The sequence below is a fragment of the Paramormyrops kingsleyae genome, chromosome 5, assembly GCF_048594095.1.
Source record: "Paramormyrops kingsleyae isolate MSU_618 chromosome 5, PKINGS_0.4, whole genome shotgun sequence".
Lineage (NCBI taxonomy): Eukaryota > Metazoa > Chordata > Actinopteri > Osteoglossiformes > Mormyridae > Paramormyrops > Paramormyrops kingsleyae.
Genome location: NC_132801.1, coordinates 30,572,794 through 30,595,639, shown reverse-complemented (window position 1 = coordinate 30,595,639; position 22,846 = coordinate 30,572,794). Strand labels below are relative to the sequence as shown.

Below are 22,846 nucleotides of genomic sequence, written 5' to 3'. Positions count from 1 at the left end.
ATTCAAGTAAGAATTGCATTGTACTCTGTACATGACAATAAAAACTTTGAATCCTTGAAATACATGCATTTGATTTTTTTCCTGGCAGCTATCTTTTTACACAGAGCCACTATACACAATAGTTTTATTCACTGCTAACAGTTTGTATCAGGAGTTGGTTATTGTAAAAGACGTAATGTGCATGCAGGTGATATTTGTATAGATTTATCTACACCCTTCTGGCAGTGCTGCCATTGCAGTCAGGTCTCACAGACTACGAGGAGTAGAAGTTGTCCGACTTGGCTGCAGTCAGTTCATACTCCACCCCTGCAGCCGCAGCCAGATCGCGCTCCAGGAGCGCACCCATTGCTTCTTTACAGGAGGATGGGCAAAATTACAACGTCGTCGGTGATTGGCTGTTGTGCTGGCGTTCAGTAAACCTCTGCTCGATAGGCCATCGAGCAGAGGTTTTAGAGAATGTCTCAATGCATTCTCTAAAACGGAGCAAACTTGGTTGATCGAGTTTTATAGTCTGTGTGTATCATGTTGATCTACCTATGTGTGAAGAACATTGCTACATTTTGCCACAGCAGATGGGGAAAACAGGAAAGAAACGATTCAAAAGAGAAAACAGGAAGTGACATCATTTGTCCATTAGAATATCGCTACAATGCTCTGGGAGGTCATTTCCGGTCAACCACAGTGCCTTATCTGACCAGTATTGAAACGCTTGTGCGAATACAAGTCCAACTTTAGCTAAAAATCTATTTTTACTTACTTGCTATACTCAGGTAAATGGATGGACTTGTTTTGTTTTCGCCACTTCTTTCGTTTACTGCCTGGACGTAGTATCTTCCAGCATCAGGCGCAGATGTGGAGAGGACTACGAGTTGATTGTCCAGAGTTATTGCTCTGCAAGAAAGAGGCACCAAGGAAGAAATTAAGGTTAGTCTGAGAACAGTTCCTGCTCAGCCTGAACACAAAGCCATACCGAACGCAAAAGCAGTACCAACACAAACTAAATTCATGACTTCTAACATAAAGCATTTGTAAAAACTCAGTTCACTTGCAGTTTGCTTATTATTGTTATTATATATATGTACTTCACTGAAGCACCCATGGTTTGTCTCTGAAGCCAAAGCTTGCTTAGCTCTGAAATAAACTTGGGAAAAGAAATAAAAAATAATAGGTACAGACAGAAAATGAAGAAATGGAATGCAAATAGCCCAGCGTTCACGTCCAAGGGCCCTTTTTCCACACAAACAAGCCCCGTGTGTTTTCTGTGTCCCTGGGCGTGGTCCTCAACGGGTAACTAACACCTCAAATGTAAAAGGTGGGACACAGCTCAGAATACATAAAAAGTTAAATGAGTCATTTTCTATAGATGTACCAAGGAGACCCTCTACTGAATCCTCTGCTGTTCCCCACAAGAAATTTCACAGAGACTGCTGTTAGACCTCAATGAATCACACCTTCCAACATGTTACTTAAATAGCCCCTGTCAATGACTTCACTAAGCGCGACCTTAGCAGCCTTAGGCGCGGCACACAAACACGGACCAAACCACATGGCGATGTGCTTCTGTATCACTGACAGGAAACATCCAGCAATGAGCTGCTCTCCATAAAAATCCCCTATTGGACAGAAGCCCCATTGAACAGAACTGTAAACTAGCTCCAAAATCCTCACTGATTCCATTGACAGATTTAAAATATAAACCTAGTCTTGAATTTCTCTTAGCTACGGTCCGTATAACCAAATCCTGGATTTAGTATATTTTCAATTACCATTTTACTTCATATTAGAAAAAGGTGGCTCTATGCTATCCCTTCAGAATTAAAGAATGCTTTGTAGATCCTCCAAAAATTAAAGGTCTTAATAGTTACTGCAATCCATATTATATGCAAACAAAATCTCCTTTGTATTATGTGAGCTTCAAGCCAGCTAACCGCTAACTGTTTTCCTGTTCTCCACGATTAAATGAGGATTAAGGGAAAATCTATTAAAAGAAAAAGCAATTGAAGCAGAATCCGGTGCGGAGGCTTAGGTAATGACGACGATGATGTATTACTTTTCTGACTGCACTAGGAAATCTGGCTGAGTGTCTCATCTCGAAACAAGGAGTCCAGAATGTAAAAGCAGCCCATGTAGACACCAAAAACAGCTTGAAAAGGTCAAACAAGCCAGCTCTGATTAACTTTTAATTAACGACCGACGGGACAAACAAAAAAGGCGGCTGGAGACATGGTGAAGGAATAATCAGCGTTGTATTTCAATAATAATCATGTCACGCGGAATCAGGTGACACATAACTGCTTAACATCTACTAGCGTTACATTCTGAGTGGCGGTATTTAGTCTGCTGACTGCAGGTAGCCTATCGCGGCTCCATCGCAGAAATCCCAACTACGCAGATCCCGACGTAATGATTAGTTGGCTTAATAATGAATTAATCTAATGAATGGCTCCTGCCAAGCTCCAATAAATGCGGGGAGCACTGAGGGATAATGGGCCCCCTTGTCTCGCAGCCTGAGGAGCGCGCAGCCCTTTGATATGAGTCCAGTCATAATTGCGCACGCCGCTGGAGAGGTACATGCAATCCAATTTTAGTTTCAAAATGTGCCCGGGGTGACGTCAATCTGCAAATAGAAGGCTACTCCTCTATATCAAAAGCCTTGTCTGTAAGACAGCAACCTTCCCCCTCAAACTGATTATTTCAATTACACAATTCCTATGATTTTCATTATGACACAGGGATCAAAATTGTAGAATGCCTCAAACTCTGTGAAATATAAATGGATTGGGGTTTTTTTTCCCCTGATGTCTGGCTGGAGCCCTCTCACGACCACTATTGCACTGGATTGCATATCAAATGTGCGCTAAGCGAATGCACCCAAAATGCACCCAAAATGCACTCAAAATAAATCAAGGTTTCTAAGAGGCGGCAAGTCTCGACCAAGTCGGCGACGATGTATCATATGATTTCAGCTTTGAATGTTAATATGAGTTAATGTTCTAGCTTCAGTGTGAAGAGACAGAAAGAAAACAGTTTTTAGACACATGCAATACACATAGTAAAATACTGGTGGCCCGAGCGTTCCAGTTAATAAAGTCCATACAATACGCTGTGTCTGTCTTTAGGGGTGTCTGTCAGGTACCTGCACAAGTTCTCCTTCACATTATATCCAGCTTACACACCTGCAATAACAAAGTCACTGGCTCTCTATTCATAACATGGTTTGTTTGTTTGTCTTGGGCTCGGATGTTTAGTTCCATCTCTCCCCAACAAAGTCGACGTTGTTCACAGACTGCATCACATACGACACCATCTGGCAGAGACGCCTACGTTCACTAAACTGGTGGATTTTATAGTACCCTGACTGCTATTTAGCAATCTGCAGTGTTGGTCCCTATTGCTATTAATGCTGTAAAAGCCCATTTCAAAAATAAAAATTAAAGCGTTTTGCTTGGGACCGGGCATGTTACTGAGAGCACAATAACAGATTGTAGTAAATCTTGGAAAAAAAGAGAAACAATTAGGCTTATATTCCTAAGTATTGCTTGTGCCTGAGCCCAGAATATAAGCTCACTTGTTTTCATTTGCTGTCCCAAATCAATTCCGCTCAACAGGACCGGATTTTAGACAAAGTAATTAAAACGTCAGCAGTTTATATTGACTGTTCCTCTTACGTCTCAGTGTCACGATATGTGATTCTTTCCTTATACACTATGATTTATGATGATAATTAGGGTATCAGGAGAGTCTCAGAAAACCCAGTGAAACAGAAGTAGGAAACAGTTCCAGAACTTGCAGAAAAGTAAAAGCACGTTATGAAAGTCGCTCTTAATGTTTTTATTATATATCGGCATATCCTTGTATTTTCATTCCACCCTAGCATCGAACACACCAGTGAATTAATATGATTGGTGGTGCGCAAGTGCTTTCAGAAATGTCTCAGACTCCGAACAAATGGAAATGTAATTGCAATGAACGACCAACTGGGAGCAATACAAATGCTTTGTTTTCTTGTTCCATCTTTTTTCCCCCATTTCCATTCTTTTTCTTTTACCAAAACGTCTAAAGGACCACTCTGTACGCTACTAAGGAAACACCATTTTCTGTGTGGGCTCAAAGATCCATTCCCCATCAGTCGGAGCTTTTTATCGACGTTAACCTTATCTAGCAAACTGCTGCCTTTGCCAAATCTGATGGCATTTTAAATGGCATAGAGAGGATATTAACCACAGACAGCACCTACAAGCTTATTAGCAGTCAGCTAACTACATTTATGGGCCATTAAGAGGCTCTTGCAATGGAAGGATATTGCAGCATCTTCTCTGAAAGGTTCTGTACTAATTAAATAGTCGTTAATCATGTATGTGCTGAGAGGTATGTAAGTAACCAGCTAGTACTTTGTGTGACTCTTAAATTAATATGCATATTAATAATTGCCCTCTGATGGACTGGCATCCCATCCATGGTGTACCCAGCCTTGTGCCCTGCGACTGACTGGCATCCCATCCATGGTGTACCCAGCCTTGTGCCCTGCGATGGATTGGCATCCCATCCATGGTGTACCCAGCCTTGTGCCCTGCGACTGACTGGCATCCCATCCATGGTGTACCCAGCCTTGTGCCCTGCGATGGATTGGCATCCCATCCATGGTGTACCCAGCCTTGTGCCCTGCGATGGACTGGCATGCCATCCATGGTGTACCCAGCCTTGTGCCCTGCGATGGAATGGCATCCCATTCATGGTGTACCCAGCCTCGTGCCCTGCGATGGACTGGCATGCCATCCATGGTGTACCCAGCCTCGTGCCCTGCGATGGATTGGCATCCCATCCATGGTGTACCCAGCCTCGTGCCCTGCGATGGACTGGCATCCCATCCATGGTGTACCCAGCCTCGTGCCCTGCGATGGATTGGCATCCCATCCATGGTGTACCCAGCCTTGTGCCCTGCGATGGACTGGCATCCCATCCATGGTGTACCCAGCCTCGTGCCCTGCGATGGACTGGCATCCCATCCATGGTGTACCCAGCCAGGTGCCCTGCGATGGACTGGCATGCCATCCATGGTGTACCCAGTCTTGTGCCCTGCGATGGACTGGCATCCCATCCATGGTGTACCCAGCCTTGTGCCCTGCGATGGACTGGCATCCCATCCATGGTGTACCCAGTCTTGTGCCCTGCGATGGACTGGCATCCCATCCATGGTGTACCCAGCCTCGTGCCCTGCGATGGACTGGCATCCCATCCATGGTGTACCCAGCCTCGTGCCCTGCGATGGACTGGCATCCCATCCATGGTGTACCCAGCCTCGTGCCCTGCGATGGACTGGCATGCCATCCATGGTGTACCCAGTCTTGTGCCCTGCGATGGACTGGCATCCCATCCATGGTGTACCCAGCCTTGTGCCCTGCGATGGACTGGCATCCCATCCATGGTGTACCCAGTCTTGTGCCCTGCGATGGACTGGCATCCCATCCATGGTGTACCCAGCCTTGTGCCCAGTGATGGACTGGCATCCCATCCATGGTGTACCCAGCCTTGTGCCCTGCGATGGACTGGCATCCCATCCATGGTGTACCCAGCCTTGTGCCCAGTGATGGACTGGCATCCCATCCATGGTGTACCCAGCCTTGTGCCCAGTGATGGACTGGCATTCCATCCATGGTGTACCCAGTCTTGTGCCCAGTGATGGACTGGCATCCCATCCATGGTGTACCCAGCCTTGTGCCCAGTGATGGACTGGCATCCCGTCCATGGTGTACCCAGTCTTGTGCCCTGCGACTGACTGGCATCCCATCCATGGTGTACCCTGCCTTGTGCCCTGTGATGGACTGGCATTCCATCCATGGTGTACCCAGTCTTGTGCCCTGCGACTGACTGGCATCCCATCCATGGTGTACCCTGCCTTGTGCCCTGTGATGGACTGGCATTCCATCCATGGTGTACCCAGCCTTGTGCCCTGCGACTGACTGGCATCCCATCCATGGTGTACCCAGCCTTGTGCCCTGTGCAACTCCCCCCCCCAGCCCCCCATTAAACTTAAAGTTAAACGAATAAAAAAAGTGGGATATTAATGATTGTAAAACAGGCAGGGGCAATATCATTGACACAAAACTGATGAAAACAGTATTTTACCAGACGGTCGTCTTCATATATATATTTGCCTCAGATATTATGATATTTATCACTATATACAATTTATAGAGAGGTATTTATATCCTCCTGAGACCCAAGGAAAAAAGTTTCCTTCAATTTTAGGTTATTTGTCTTACAATTTAGATTTTTTCAAATGTATTTTTATTTTTAATTTCACAGCATGTCCTCTTTAGTGCACAACAGGAATAAATACGTTCCCTTACATCAGTGAAAAGATAGATGCAAAAACAAAATGTCCACTACAATGGACACAAATGAATGGGTGGGGTCTCAGGAGGATATAGACCCCTTGACTGTTGTCTTAGATTGTTATCAAATGTAATGCCGAATACCATAATCCACAATCTCTTTCACTAGCTTCTATTAACAGTTTTTAAAGAAGTGTTCTTCTGTTATCTGAGTAAACCCGCGAATGTCTAAAAAACTAAACCCAAACTAAATTCAAATAATCATTAATCGCTTTGTAAACCACTTCAATCACGGGGTGCAAACTGACCGACTACTGGCATACAGGCATGCAGCAAAGCCACCCTGCTTAACCAAAAGGACCTCATCAAAGTGTCCAACAAAAAGATCAGCGACTGTTAATGAAAAGACTGCAGGGCTACCTAGAGAAGCAGCGTGTTGTCAGCCATCGAAATCAAGAGAATTGTTTGTAATGAAGGTTTGCGACTTGCCAGAAAAAGCACACTTCAAGCATCCAGCAAGCCAGCGAGATGCACAGTTACATCACAGCAAGCTGGACTGTTGAGGAGCTCATTTTCAGCCAGATCATCTCAAGAGCTTTAGGAAAGCCTACAGCGATACTGAAATTCTCCCAGGGTGCTGTGAGGGCCACATGTTGGCGCTCATGAAGATTTTCATCAAAATAAATAAATAAATAAATCAAACTCAATTAAAAGAAAATATCCTAGGCTTAAAAGTGTGCTTTACTACTGCCATCATGAAAATAGCCGGTTATTTTTGAATCATGTTGGAAAATGCTCAGCTTGTTTGTTAGAACTGAAATTTGTTTTATATTAAACCAAAGGCCACGCTGGTGACTGCTGCACTGATTCTGTGTATCCGACAGAATCCGGGGGGGGGGGGACACGTATGAAAGGCCTTTGAGGATGGTCTGGGGGCACCGGCAGTTAGGTGTGTGCACCTAATAATCCAGCCACTGGGTTTATTTTATTAAAACTCAGCGCCATTCAATTAAAGTTCCCAGCAATGAAGTCCCTGAACTCATTAAGCCTCAAAGCCGTTAAAGGAACAGGGCTAATAGGAGAAACATGGTTGGGGGGCTCAGCTTAAAACCTCAGCCAAAGCATGTGCTTCAGCTGCGAAAGACGGGCCCTATGCGCAGCCCCTGTCTATGCGCAGCCCCTGTCTATGCGCAGCCCCTGTCTATGCGCAGCCCCAGTCTATGCGCAGCCCCTGTCTATGCACAGCCCCAGTCTATTAGCAGCCCCTGTCTATGTGCAGCCCCTGTCTATGCGCAGCCCCTGTCTATGTGCAGCCCCTGTCTATTAGCAGCCCCAGTCTATTAGCAGCCCCAGTCTATGCGCAGCCCCTGTCTATGCGCAGCCCCAGTCTATGCGCAGCCCCTGTCTATGCGCAGCCCCAGTCTATGCGTAGCCCCTGTCTATGTGCAGCCCCAGTCTATGCACAGCCCCAGTCTATGCGCAGCCCCAGTCTATGCGCAGCCCCAGTCTATGCGCAGCCCCAGTCTATGCGCAGCCCCTGTCTGAAACAACACCTTATTCAGCCTTAACTTGAGGCAGATTATTTATTCATTACTCATCTTTCAATTATCGTTATAATTCTCCTGCCGCTTCTTATTATTATGATTTCATCGCTTCAGTTTCTCTGCAGCTGAAAGGTTTAGTCGAAAGTGACTTCAAATTCAACCCATTCAACCCAGGTGATAAATTCAACCTATTTATAAAGCTGTATATTTCGCTAGAAAGATCCAGGTTACAAAAGACACTCAGTGGTCCAACAGCTGTCCTGCAATGCGTAGCATTTGCATCATTATTTGGTCCTTTTATTCCCATAAGAGTTGCAGGATCAACCCATAATCAGAACCTAGTTTAGCCGCTTGACTTAAAATAGTTTTCCTAGACTCCCAATAGCATGCTGCTTAACACAGAAAAATGAAAAAACAGCACGCAATGAGAAAAACAAAAGACATACTGTAACTCGGAGCAGTTAAATCAGTTAGGCTCCAAGTCATCAAAGGACTCTGGTGGTACGCTGGGTGGAACTGACAAAGTTGGAAATCTGCGTCAAATTTATAAATGAAATGGCTCCGCGCATCCAAAAACAATTAGGGCGTTAATCAGCCCAAATTGGCCTCGCTCACAACGGAACGAGCCAGCGAGCTTCCCCCGCAGGCACCAGTGGGGGCTGAATGTTTTAAGGCTGGGGGAGAGGAATGACGCAGGCGTGCAGCTGACTCTGCTGATCGCTAGCGGTGCTCTTCATGGGCCCGGGCGCCGTCGTAAGAGTCTTAAGCAGGCAGCAGCCTTTCTTTGCACGTCCTCTGTTGTGCATTTGGCAAAACTGCCAGTTGCAGAATGGGAGCTTTGCTGCATTGTTAAGGGCGCACGCATTTACAAGCTCACATCTGCAGAAAAAACTCCCAGAACTTTGGAGACTTATAAAACAAAGTTACGAGAGCAGAATTTTCACTAATTTCACTGCAAGCCTGAACAGGAAAAACGACGACAGTCCAAGGGCTTGCTTTTTATGTTAGAGATATAATTACTGGCATTTTTTTCTAGATTTTTCTATTTTTTACATAGCTGACAACTCAGAGCCTCTGAGACGCTTAATTACACCCTCGCTCAAGCAGATTATTGAACCTGAATTTCTCCTGTGTAAATAATATATAGTAAAAACATAAGCATGAAGATTTAATGAAAGTAATACAATTAGGTAATGACTTTCATCCATCATACATGAATCTTCACGTTTTTCAGTTTTACTTACCTTGGATTTTAAAGTGTCTGTTTAGAAGTATTAAAGTTGGGTCAGCAAATTGAACTGAGCAGATAAGGCCATTAGTTATACATATATACATATGTAAACATGCCATTTACCCTTACTAGGGCCTGTCTGGAATGAAGTAGTGCCCTTTTTGTAAGAGAACCCTTAAAGAACATTTGTTTTCTACCCTCACCAGAAAAATTCACTTTTTTCCGAGGCACAAATATCTGAGTTGATTCAATCTACACATTTCCTGTGTAACCTATTACATACTTCATTGTACCACCACGCAAGCGACCAGAAAGCAACCGAGAAGGTACCCGTAATGTGCTCTCAGGATTTACAGGGCATTTTTCATTAGTATTTTCATTTTAACAAGTCCTTGTTATTCAACCCTACACACCAAGCTAACAGGTCACGGTCTGTGTAAACTCTCCGCGAGAGTCAATTTTAACACCTGAATGGAAACAAATCCCAGGCAAAATGTGTGGATTTGTATATGTCAGGTTCCATCAAAATAATGTTAACAAAGATAATATTGTCGAAGAATGCTGGGAGAGGAAAGTCGATTACCAACAAATCCATGAGGAAATTGATGCAATGCCCTCCACGTGCCTGGAAAGATGAAGTGCTGAGATTTTAAAATGTCCGTTAGTGAGTAGCTGCTATATACATAAGCTTCTGTGCCATTTTGGTTGAAATAGCAAATAAAAACATCGCAGGAAGGTCTAATATTCTGTCAACATGAAGACACAAGGTTCGGGTCAAAGGTGTACTTTTCACGTTACTCTTCATGTGTACTTTTCACGTTACTCAGATGGTGCTCTGCTGTGCCCTCGCACCTCACACCATATAATATGAAGTGTAGTAACATAGTGAGCCACCCGTCCACTAATCCATCCATCTTCCATCCCTCTTATCCAGTATGGTTTGTGGTGACCCTGGAGCCCATTCCAGGCAGCACAGGACAGACGGCAGGCAGCACCCAGGCCAGGATGCCAGTCCACGGCGGGGCCCATACACCCAGTCAAAATGGGCGATTCACACATGCTAATTCACCAAATAACATGTCTTCAGACTGCAATTGGAAACTTGCACATTTAAGGGGAGAACATGTAAATCCCACATGCCCCGAGTCAAAAACAGAATCCACAGGACGAACATGCATGAACATATTTAAAAAAAACGGGCCAGAAAAAAATGGATTTACTTAAACCTGCTGCGCACCAAACAGGAATAAAGTGACATACTTTGAACTACAGAGGGAGGCCAAATTAGGAGACTAATCTGGCAGGAAGGATCCTCTCTCTGGGCTATTAATAACGAAATGGGAACCAGCGGTACTCACTGGTCATTAAGTGGATTCCCCTCAGGGGCTGAGGTCGCTGGCAGGCAGGACGCTGCCCCCGCAGCAGGCCGTCACATGTGAGATATGATCAACAGGAAAATACAAGCCCTTCTGTCAGGGCATCTTTATGACGGCACCGTTAGCTGTAATAAAGTGACCTTTAGACTTACACAGTGCGCGGAGATTTCCGACCCCCCGTGGCGCTCCTCGTGCCTGATGGAAAAACCTTCCGCTCTTTGACGTGACCTTGCATGTGGCCCCCGCACGTTCACGGCGTCAGACTCGTATTTTATGAAATTTGCATATACCCTGCCCTTCAAGCATGTACAGTACAACACGCATGTATTAACATGGATCCGCGGTTACACAAAGAGGCAGTAACAGCAGGTTATTTCATGGCAGCAACAGGATGTGAGTCTGCGAAGGAGTAACGAAAAAGTCCAAAAAAATTAAGCCCCCCAAGGAGGCAACAGGTATTCCACAGACCTCAAGATGGCGGCTTTCGCTGGACCCTCACAAACACAGCAAAACCCTGCCACACGACAATGAAGTTTAAACTGGCCCTCCCAAGTTACTGCTTATAATTCTTACTGTTAAAAATTAATTTTAAATTTGATCCACCACATGGAGTCATCACTGAGCATGGGGGCTGGGATGGGACCAATGCCGGTCAACCCAGGCAGCTGCCAGGAGGGGGCGCCACATGGGACTTTGACACCGGGTATGACAAATGACCGGGACACTGCAGATTTTAAGGTCCTGAACATGTGACCAACAGTTCAGTAGTTCAGGTTATAGATCTCACATTGCTTTAGCATTTAAAATTAAGATACTTAAATTAAAATGGCTCAGTAAAAACATCCCGATATAAAATGGTAAACAGCCAAATATATCAATTGCTCCAGAAAAAAAAGTTGTCCAACAAGGAACTAAATGACACATTTCCGGAATAATTACGCAATGCTGAATATCATGGTAACAGTGTAGGTGTGATTTTAACTCTTTGGTTATTTAATAAGCACCGGGTGAAACATCTTTATAATTGTGGGTGACTCACCCAGATGGAAAATAATCAGGGGGTCACAGGGTCCGCTGCTGGAAACCCCAGTGTTAACTCATTGGCATGTGGCCTACGTTGCATTTTAAATGAGGTCACAACTAATGGAGACAGACGTTTACTAATTGATGATCCATTGGTTTGCTCAATGGGGGGAGGGGTCTTTGTTTTTGTCCTACGTACTTTTTAAAATAGTTTTTAATGCTATCATTAATGCTATTATTAAACTATCAACCTTTATTTCAAATTCTGACCTGTACAGTGCTAAACCTGTGTTACACTGGCATGGATGTACAGTATATGTGGGCAGGACTACAGGGGCACTGACCCCAGCTGATTGGTCCCTGGAGTGCCCACTCCCCTGTCACTCACCGATTCAAAACATATCATTGGCTAATGATAAGGTTAGTCCCTCTCTATGAATTATGGCCCCTATGCATTCTAGTAGTTAAAGACGACATACAGTTGAACAGTGAAACTGAAACACTGGCCAATACAGTGTTTGAGTCTTCATGCCTATTTAGGCACGGCCAGAAGAGCGTAACGGTTGAATTAGCAGAACAATAGCACAGCTGTACATAAAATATTGCAGACCATATAACAACATAATGGGAGACATATCAAAGTTCAAAAAAGGACAAATGTCTCGCTGGTGCATCTGTGACCAGGACAGCAAGTCTTTGTGGCATATCGAGAGCCACGGTATGCAGGGTAGTGTAGTAATACCACCACGAAGGACGGACCACTTCCAACTGTGGACGCAAAGGGAAGCTATCTGAAAGTGATGTCCGGGCACTCACTCGGGCTGTATTTAAAATAAACATAAATCCACAGCTGCCCAACTCGCAGCAGAATTAAATGCACACCTCGACTCACCTATTTCCACCAAAACTGTTTGTCAGGAGCTCCACAGGGTCAATATTCATAGTTGAGCTGCTATAGCCAAACCTTTGGTCACTTGTGCCAATGCCAGAAATGGGTTTTAGTGGTGCCAGCAGTGCAAATCTTGGGCTGTGGACAATGTGCAACATGTATTGTTCTCTGTTGAATCCACCTTCACTGTCATTCCTACACCTGGGAGAGGTACAGTGTGGAGAAGCCTGAAAGAGGCTTACTACCCAGACTGTTGTGTATTTAGAGTGTAGCAGGGGGGTGCATCGGTGATGGTTAGGGCTGCAATACCATGGTACTCCCTAGGTCCACTACTTGTTCTACATGTAGATGGGCGCATCACTGCCAAGGACTACAGAACCATTCTGGAGAACCACGTTCACCCAATGGTTAAAACATTGTACTTCGTAGGTGGTGTCATGTATCAGGAAGATAATGCACAGCAAGACTGATAACAGAGTGGTTTGATGAACATGAAAGCGAAGCTGAACATCTCCTGTGTTTTGGAGGAGTTAGTCAGGAAACATTTTCCTCCACCAGGATCACACAGTGAGCTGGGCACTGTTCTGCAAAAGGAATGGCTTAAAATCTCTCTGGCCACTGTGCAGGAGTTGTATCTGTCATTCTCGAGACAAATGTGTGCTATATTGGCTGCAAAAGGAGGTCCTACACCATACTAATGAATTATTGTGTTCTAATACCAGTTGTTTCGGTCTCATAGGCCAAACCTTGTTGAACGTGTGTGAATACGTGAAGAACCAGTATCACTCCCGCATGGGAGCCGCAGTTTCTCTCTTCTGCAGTCGGCTGTGCCAATCCGGAGCAATCAGCTACGTCCAGAAAGGGGCGGACGGGCCGAGTGACCGCACGGCATGGTTGCTGGGACACACAAATTAAAGCCGCAGCAGAACAAAAGCGCCAGGGGTCTGTGTTGTATGGGGACATAAGGGCGACTGGGGCTGGGCATGCTAGCCACCAGCATTCTGCTGCGAGGCCTTTGTCTCCAGTTCACATAAAGCAGCTACCCAGGAGCTCCAGGAATACAAAAGTCCGCTGGTTCTGATTGCTGTACCTGTGGTGGGGGTGCACGTGCTGGTTATCACTGGGACCAGAATGACGAGTGTGTGTGGAAAGCCAGCATTGCTGAGCTGCCTCCAGTCTGCACAGCCAGGGACCGGAACATAATTAAGCATCAAGCGCATAAGAAATTGTAGCAGCCAAATAAGCAGGAAGGCCGGGAAGTCCGAAAGACAAAAGGAAAACCCGGCATCGGCATTCCGGCGCCACACCATAAACACACACAATCCTACAATGTTATGGTGTCAAATCAGACTCACCACAACCTGAATCTGAATTTATTTACCCAAATTTGAATGCGTTAACATCAACTTGAATTTCATTACCTGAATACCAGAACCTTAATTTGAATATGTTTTCCTGAAATTGAATTAATGAACCTGAAGTTGAATACGTTTAACCGAACGTGAATTAAGGAAACCGAATTTGAATTTATTACCCGAACTTGAATTTATGGTGCTTGTATGGTAATAAAAATTCAAGTTCAGGTTGTAAAATTCAGCTCTTGAAAATTCAGGTTGTAAGATTCGGGTTGAGAAATTCAGGTTCAGAAAAACAGAGAAAACATCCAGGATACTCAGAAAGAGCAAATGAGCGTAGATCTAATAGAGCATAATCCAGGTCACCTGTCATTTCGGATGGGGATTTGTACATCCAGCACCTTAATACTGTGTCTGAAAACATTGCAATCTCAGAAAACACTTACAAATTCTGAAAACACATGCAAAACTGAAAAAATCTGCTCCCAACACATCGGAAGTTTCCAGGAGACAATAAAACGAGACGGACCATTAGGGCTGGGAGGTATATCGAATGTTTACAGGATATTGATCAATTTTCAAAACGAGATAGTGGATGACACAATACCGTTTATATCGATATACTTCTAATGTGTGTCAAAATTGCTGCTCTAAAAAGGATTTTGAACACAGACCAAAAGTATTCCTTCCTTTTTATATGCAATGCGGGAGCAGTGGTGGTGGTGATGTTGCACAGAATCCTAGTTGTCACAGTTAAAATCAAGCCATTTAGTTAGCATCTCACTGGGAATTCGATGCAGGGAAAAGGCAATGAATCACCGTTAAATGGTTCATTGTGTTTTACATCTTTGCCAAACAGTTCACATGTTAAAAATTGGTTCACAAATTCAGATTAACACTTTCAAATTCAGGCAAATAAATTCAAATTCAGGTTGTGGTGAGTCTGACTTGACACCATACAATGTCAGCGAGTATATCAGCACACTTCCCCCTTGGTCAGCTTGGGTCTTCTTTGACTTATCGCGTCTGTGTTGCTCTCATTGGCAGTGTTCACCTGGTTGCCTGGCAACCCTGCAGGGACATGGTCTCCATTTGCCACTCCCTAAATAACATAGCGAGGTGCCCCTCAACAGCCTGCTGGGCGTTTCGAAGCAGCGCTATCTAAAGTTTTGAAGAATATCTGTACCATTAATTAAGGATGCACTTCCAAGGCCTGATTAAACGATTTAACCAATAACAGAACCTTCTTACGCTCTTTCTGCTAGCAACAGGGAAAGACCAAGCCATAGACAACAGCATCAAAATATAACCCGGATTTACTGTTCGCACCTCAGTTCAAACAGTGAAAAAGTCAATGTCTTTGTGCCAAACCTACAAACAGCGCTATAGCTAATTAACTTGATGGTTTGTAATTTGAAGGCCGAGTCCCACATTTGCTGCAGCCCTACTGCTTTTGTCAGTATTACTATAATTACAGCTACGCTATAATCACACGTAATTTATGGCCAAATCTGAAAGTCTATCATCTTAAGGTGAATCCGCTGGGAATGAGTGTGCGAGGGGCATCTGCAGTAAATATCCATTAAATGTCTATGTAGGAAAGTGCAGAAAAGTTGACCTGCCCCACATATAAAATATAATGATAGAGCATGACCAAACATTATGTCAATAAAAAATAAATCATTGACTAATTGCGCACTGATATGTACATCCATTATGTGTGTATATTACTGTACACAGGAGCAGATAGTATGTGTATACACACACACACACACACACATATGTATGTATGAGTCATAAATGGTATTTTCTAATGTTTTGAGTGTTCAAGTCACTTTGGCCTACATTTTCAAGGAAATGCATATTTCCATACAACGAAATTACCCCCCCCCCTCCCCCAAGTATTGCCCAGTCTCCTTTCAGAATTAAACCCTTTATGCCAAGAGGGGAAGAAAAAAAAAAATTCCCAATTTCTACACGACAGTAGACACAGAAAGAGAACAGCTGTGCTTTATGGGAATCCAGAGGCTGATCAAAACTCACTTTTCTGTAAACGCCTGGCATCTCGGGTATGTGCTGAGGCCCTGCTTCCATTGGGTAATCATTATTCCTCTGCACAGCTGCCCGCCCTGTAATGTTCCTCCCAGTCAATCACTCCCACTGGAGCGCGCCGTAGAGGGGGGATGTCCATTGAGAACGTGGTACAATCGCAGCTCCCCACATTCGCACGATTTCCGACACCATGCACTCCGAACCAATCACTCATTAACTCGCATGATCTCGCCACGTGGTGCCCAACACCTTCCGGCATTATGATTGGCTGCTGCAGTGACTGTGGGGAATCTTACCTTCTGACCCCTGTCAAACTTGTACGAATCAAACCTGGCGTCGGCCCCGTCACTCGGCACTGCCCTCTGTGCTCCCGCCACCATCACCGGTGACACCAAATCCACCCGGATCCCCTTTGTGTCCCCTGTCAGTGTGACGACGCCGTGGCATCCCAAGAATGACATTAAAATTTCATGTACAGCCATCGTGATCTAGAGTGTGAGAGAAATGCTGAAAGGAGGACATGCGGGTCCACTGTCACAGGTACTCCTACCCGCGACTGTCCACAGTCAGTGTGTCCATCATTACCCACACGCAGCAAAACTGAGCACAACCAGAGGGCGTGCGACATGTCAGCAGGAAGGTGCAGCAGCACAGTCAGCCAGAAGCTGTCTGAATGTTGATCGATACAGCTGTGGCCAAAGGTCACCGAAATCATTTTCTCCACGGATGTTATTCGCAGCCTTTGGTCCCGCGAAATCCCAGTGACCAGTTCTGAAAGGTACTGGGCGTGGCCCAATTTAGCCACAAGAACAGTGGCCATTCTGGATGCAAAAAAAGAGAGAGGAACTAATTTTACAATAGAGGAATCACACTTGGACTTTTACTACAGAACTGTGTAAGGAAACAGTCCACAAATACACGGGGGGTAGAAAGAAAGAGATTTATAATTTTGACCATGATTGTCTGGCTTTCAGGGATGTATTTTAATAGTGACTGATGAGCCATTTCGAAAACCTCAAATTTAAAGCATGCAGAATACAAACGGGAAGGATATTTCGAAATCAGGGCAATTGACACAGACTGTAGTTACTGGACAATGTCGCCCTGACCACGGCTCAGCAAGCAATATACAACCACAACGCTTCTACTTCCTCGTAAACTTACAATTATGGGTCCATTTAGAGCCACATAATAAACCACAATTTTCTCTAATCCACAGGCAGTCTTAACCATGTGGTAGACCCTAAAATTATTAAAATAAATTTGCATGCCTGTTGTGCGAGTCCTTTACGAAAACATACTGCACACATTCACACAGAGACGTAACACGCTTTTCCTGAAAGCCATAAACGGAAATTAAAAATTTCAACTAGTTAAAGGAAAATGGCACATAGTTTCCAGTAAACGACCACTTTGGATAATATGTCAAATACAATAAAAATAACCGCAAGCCAAAACGTTTAAGCTTAAACCGCTGTAATGTGTCCACAACTCACCGAAGACCATAATGAACTAGTTTTCCATACGGAGTCATAAATGATATACACAGTATTAGAAACAGGATGACTAGCCTTCTGCTGCCTGGGAAAAGCTTCAGGCTCCCCATCACTCTGATAAGTGGTTAGAAGATGGACTGATGGACTGATGGACCCCTTACTAGTATCAAAGTTAAGTCGTTTTCAGGAGTTAATCATATTCAAACTTGAACCTGCCAAAACGTCTATCTTCACTTTTCCCCCATAAATGCTGAAGCTTGTTCCCTTCGGTGTATAATTCTCGCAATATACTTCTGAAATTTGGCCTTTGTAGGAAACGTTGTCCAAGCATATGGTTCGATGAAGGAACACAGAAAGAAACTGCTGAATGTTGCAGCTGGGATCAGTGCATCGAGGCTCTGACCCCGGCGGCCATGGCACGGGGAAGAACACGGGGAAGAACACCGACATTTCCATCAGTTTAATTACGGAATGACCAGTGATCTGCAGTGGCTTTACCATCTTTCCCTTTACTGAAATTGGATTAGGCGGATAGAAATTTCATTTAACCAGATTAATAGTAAGATCATTCAGAGCCAATAACAGTCTCCGAGGAAGACGGACAAACTTTATGCCTTAATGAAATGAAAACCTGGACCCTCTTTCTAAACATGAATGACGGGTCCGATGGTAATGGCAGCTTCTGTATTTGGCAGGTACGTCCCGCTCGAAACACCGCCCGCGTTAGTAGCTGCTTAATTCATACGCAGCGTTCCTGCTGAAATCTGAAGCCCCCACCCCCCACCCCTCTTAGGGACTCGACATACTGCGGGAACAGGCTGCGTACACACAGCGCTGCCTTAACAAGCTCTCAGCCCCTCAGCTCGCCGGCCCCCATGCAGGATGCAGTTCCCTCCAACCGTCTCCATACCGTGTTTGTACAGGGATGAGGGTACAGTTACCTCAAAACATCTTGCTGTGTAGCTGGTGGATTTAAGCAAACCAAAATGGACCTGTTGAGTGTAGTCCCACATGACTAAACAAACACTGTTTACATCCATTCTGTTTACCCAGCTGCTTTGGGGTTTCTGAACAGCATCCTCGCTCGCGTAATGTGTAAAGAACTAATTCAGGTGACCAATCATGGAAAGAAATTAAGGAAAATAAATTAAGAAATTATAATAAATTAAGGAAAAAGAGTTTTACACTTTAAAGTAAACATACAGAGGATAAGAACCAAAAAATGAGAACGTTATGGTCAATATGCAAAGCCTAGCGTGTTTTCCAAAATTTACCTTTAGCTGTAAACATCGGCAATAGCCGTGATATTGATTAAAAGTCCCGGAAAGTCTGTCGCAAAAAGAACAAGCTAGCTAAACGCTGCCGGCATAACTGCCAAAGGATTGAGCCGCTTTGGTTGTCTGTTTAGCAGAATCGCAAAATGCAGTCTCGTTCTTTGTCCTTCATTCTTCCTGCTGGGCTCAGTACGAGGCCTTCACAGGCTCCACACCAGAGCAGCGCAGTCTGTGTGCAAACAGCGAGCGCCTTCACACCGGCACTGTGGGTGAGGGCGGTCCTGCCCTTCACAGGGCACCCCTGTCCAGTCACTGTCAGAGCGCCATCCCTGCCTTTTTCCTCTTGCTGTCTCTTACTGGCTCCTGCCAACCTTCTTTCACAGGAAACATACCGGAAAAAATTGTGTCTGAAGAGGCCTCCATATTGCATCAAACTGCTCCGTCATTTTGGCCAGTGTTTCTCAAACCAGTCCTTGGGGACCCCCAGACGGTCCACGTTTTTGCTCTCTCCCAGTTCCCATGGAGTTGGAAGGGAGCAAAAATGTGGGCTGTCTGGCAGGGAATTGGGAGGGAGCAAAAACGTGGACTGTCTGGGTGGTCCCCGAGAACTGGTTGGAGAAACACTTATTTAGGCTACCTGAAGGTAGACAGGGATCCGACAAGTGACTGTTGGAGATTCCCTGTGAGAATCAGGCGTGGGCGGGGGGGGGGGGTAGGGGGTGGCCGGGCTCCACACACAAGTGGTGCAGTGTTTGCGGAAGGTAAAGAGGTGGCGGTTATTTTCCGTGCCCGTTATGGCCGAAAGCCACGGCCAACAGGGCATTCAGCCTCCATCCCAGAATAATCACAGGCTTCACTGTGCACCCTGACATCTCCAGGGTGACATGATTTAAAGCGTGTTTTGCAGAGAGGGTGTTGTCAGTAAACAGTACTTCTCAGTCCTCCCTGCTGGACGACATAACCTAAATACGGCAGCAGCGGCGTGCAACAAATACTCAACCTCCCTGAAAGTTATCAGATTTTCCAGAATTACAACCGACGCATATGCATATTCTCCCTGTCAGTAACCTCACAGTGTCTCACAGTAAGTTTCCAAAATCAAAATGAATTATCTGTCAGCAAATCTTTTAACGAAAACTGAAAAATGCTGCTTGCGAAAGTATTCAGCCCCTCACATTAGTGTTTGTTAGACCACCCTTTGCTGCAATAACAGCTGTAAGACTTTTGGGGTAAGTAGCTATCAGCTTTGTACTCTCTTCAGGAGTGATGTTTGCCCATTCTTCATGGCAGACTTGCTCCAGGTCCTTCAGGTTGGCCAGACGTCGCTGTGACTGCAATTTTCAAAGAATGCCACAGCTTCTCTGTGGGATTGCGCTTTGCACTTTGACTTGGCCACTGTATGATGTTTACACTTTTCTTTTGTAACCATTCCTCCGCTGCTTTGGCCGCCTTTCCTGCTGAAATGTGAACCTTTTCTCCCTTCCGTTTTGAGAATATACCCAGATCCTGAAGAAGATACATACTGTATTACAGTCTTTAGTGCAGAGATACATTATTCACTATGTTATTCACTATTCGCCACGACTCACTCCTCCAGGGCTGAGGGTTCAGGTCCTGCCTCTGCTCTGAGTTTGTGGGGTTTGCATGTTCTCTCCTTGTCATGTAGGCTGGGTACGCTGCTTTCCCCCAGAAATCCACTGACATGCAGTTAGGCAAACTGACATCTCTTAAACGCCCATAGTGTGTTTGTGTATCTGCTCTGCAATGGACTGGCATCCCATCCAGGCTGTATCTCCGCCCTGTGCTGCCTGTGATTGGCTCCAGGCCCCACTGTGACCTGTGCTGCCTGTGATTGGCTCCAGGCCCCCCTGTGACCTCGACCAGGATAAGCAGTTAGAAAATGGATAGATTACTGATCAACCAACCAATTAATTAATCAAATTAAGTAATTAATTAACTGATGTCTTCCTTACCCGGATACATTATCCCGTTATCGTTTTAGCCGCCATCATTCAGGTCATCATTAGCTCATCTCTATTACAGTTTGGGGGTTCCTGAGGTGCTGCAGTAATTAATGCAGCATATCAGCAACGCATTTCGCACAGACCAGCGGCTTCTCTTCCTGTCAGGCTGTACCGAGGTTTTCATTCTACTTAAGCGCTTAATTTATCTAATTCATTCCTAATTAAAGTAAATTAGCTTTCTCTCACCACACAGACACTGTTATAATTGTAAAAAGAGCTGATAACACCAGCATATACACCGACTCAGTCAGGCTCGGCGCCGGTGACACAGTCCTAGGAAATAAAGCTGGATTCTAACACAATAAAAACTGCGGCAATAAAACGTGAATCACAACAAGCAGCACCAATTACAATAAATGCAACATTCTGTCAACTGATAAATGACAGAGGGAACATTTAAGAAAACATTTGGATATAAGAGTCGTTTTGATTATTAACGCGTTTCCATCAGTTCCCATTTAAGCTCTCGAACGCTCGCGGTCCAGATGTTTCCAGATGTTCATGTGCTTTCATGCAAAGCAGAGACGTCGGCAGATGGATGAGAACCCATGCAGGGTCTCCTGACAGTGCCGTGGGGTCCTTAAGATCCCAACAACTGCAGGCAGCTGCTGCGGGCAGCCACCTCCACCCCTGCACACGCAGCAGTATAACTAGCAGGACAGACCATTAAGCTCCGGAAGGTGCAAGACTACCAGCACGGGGAAACCGCAATATCACGCAGTTTGCAGGGGTAATGGCACGCGGAAGGGAAAAGACACAGACGCTATTTCCATGGATTGCACATCTATCATTTTAGGGAAAACACAGATAAATTCCACAGATTCCCAACATTGATCTAAAGTGAAAGTAGGTGCTTATTTGACTTGCCAGGGGATAGGAAGCAGCTTGCCGTGTGTCGACTTAACACCATATGTCACAGATTATCATACGTGTGTCATGTTCCATCCTGGTCCTCAAACTACCCTGTGGTGGCACTAAACAATGACCAAGAGAAGGTAAGGCAGGTCAGGATTCTGTTATTGTTTTTTGCTGTTTATTATTTAATACTGTTTATTACTATACAAATGTCTTTTTACTAAGTAAATGTGTGTATTGTGGTGCAATTTCCACTAAAATTAATAAAGTACCTATCTGTATGTCTGTGTCACAATACTGAGAGACGACTTCTTGTGTTTATAAATAAAAGCACAAACAGAAGGAAATAAGCCAGACCAAATTTATCTTACTTAATATATAACAAGTCCAGACAGAATAGCATTTTATTAACAGCCATTATACTCCCATATTTCATAACTACTATTATCATTTATTAGCAGGGTTATGATCATTAGTAACTTTTTTATTTCATGGTAATGTTATTTTAGAAGACCAAAAATCGCTCTGCACAAAATTGCTGCATATGGGTTTTAAAGACCTTTAAATGAGGTCTGTCCTCATCCAATCCCAAGAATCCTGGAAACAGGCCAACAGTCCTGAATTGTCGATCAGCTTTGGCAAAAAAAAAAACACCCCCCTCCCCATGTTAACGCTAGCAAACCACTCAGCCAAATATGTCCCGGTGTAGCCATTGTGCTTACAGGTGTACTATCGATTAGAAGAGGTAGGGGTGTGGGCCGTCACAGAAACCATTCTGGCCAGAAGAATCGAGTTCCACCGTAGGGCAGCTCGCCGAGACTCTAGACCATGATGCAACAGCGGCTGACATGATACACACATCCGCATGGTTATATGCAATCATCAGCTGGAGCAGTCAGCCGACACCCCGAGAGCAGATCCGGACAAAGAGGCTGGAGGCTAAGAAGGGGCCCAGAAGCAGGGCTCCGCTCCCTCCACACAGCATCTAGCCAACGGCGGCTCGCGGGCTGTCAGCAGCATCCGTTTGATACGCCACATAATGAAAGGGGAGCCCGTAGCCGATCCAGACTCAACACGGGCCTGTAAAACTGGAATTTAACACCAGGGAATCAAAGTTAATAACAATGGCGCACCATGAAATGACAGGAGCTTCAGAGACTGGTGAAAAAACTGTAAAATAAAGTGTCAACACGAGACTTATAATTGGGGGATCATTCTTTTATTGTTATTTAGCTGTTGTGTGTGCAGCACCTACAAGCACACACATGATACTCGTCGAGAGACATCTGAAGCAGACATAGTGAACGTTAGCGGATGTATTTTACCATGAGTGTGGCATGTAGCAAGAGCCCGAACAATCCAATCACACCGCCACTGTAGAGGTTTAGTTAA

At 44.8% G+C, this 22,846-nt stretch overlaps 1 protein-coding gene across 5 annotated transcripts in view; it reads right to left on the bottom strand.

The window, feature by feature from the left end:
- The window catches only part of sdk1b (sidekick cell adhesion molecule 1b), a 302,231-nt gene that overhangs the window by 109,508 nt on the left and 169,877 nt on the right, over positions 1-22,846 (bottom strand). For all 5 annotated transcript variants that reach the window (XM_023814919.2, XM_023814921.2, XM_072712548.1 and 2 more), the window contains one exon: positions 758-891. In XM_023814919.2, coding sequence (XP_023670687.2) covers positions 758-891 — 134 coding nt within the window. The remainder of the gene's footprint in view (positions 1-757; positions 892-22,846) is intronic.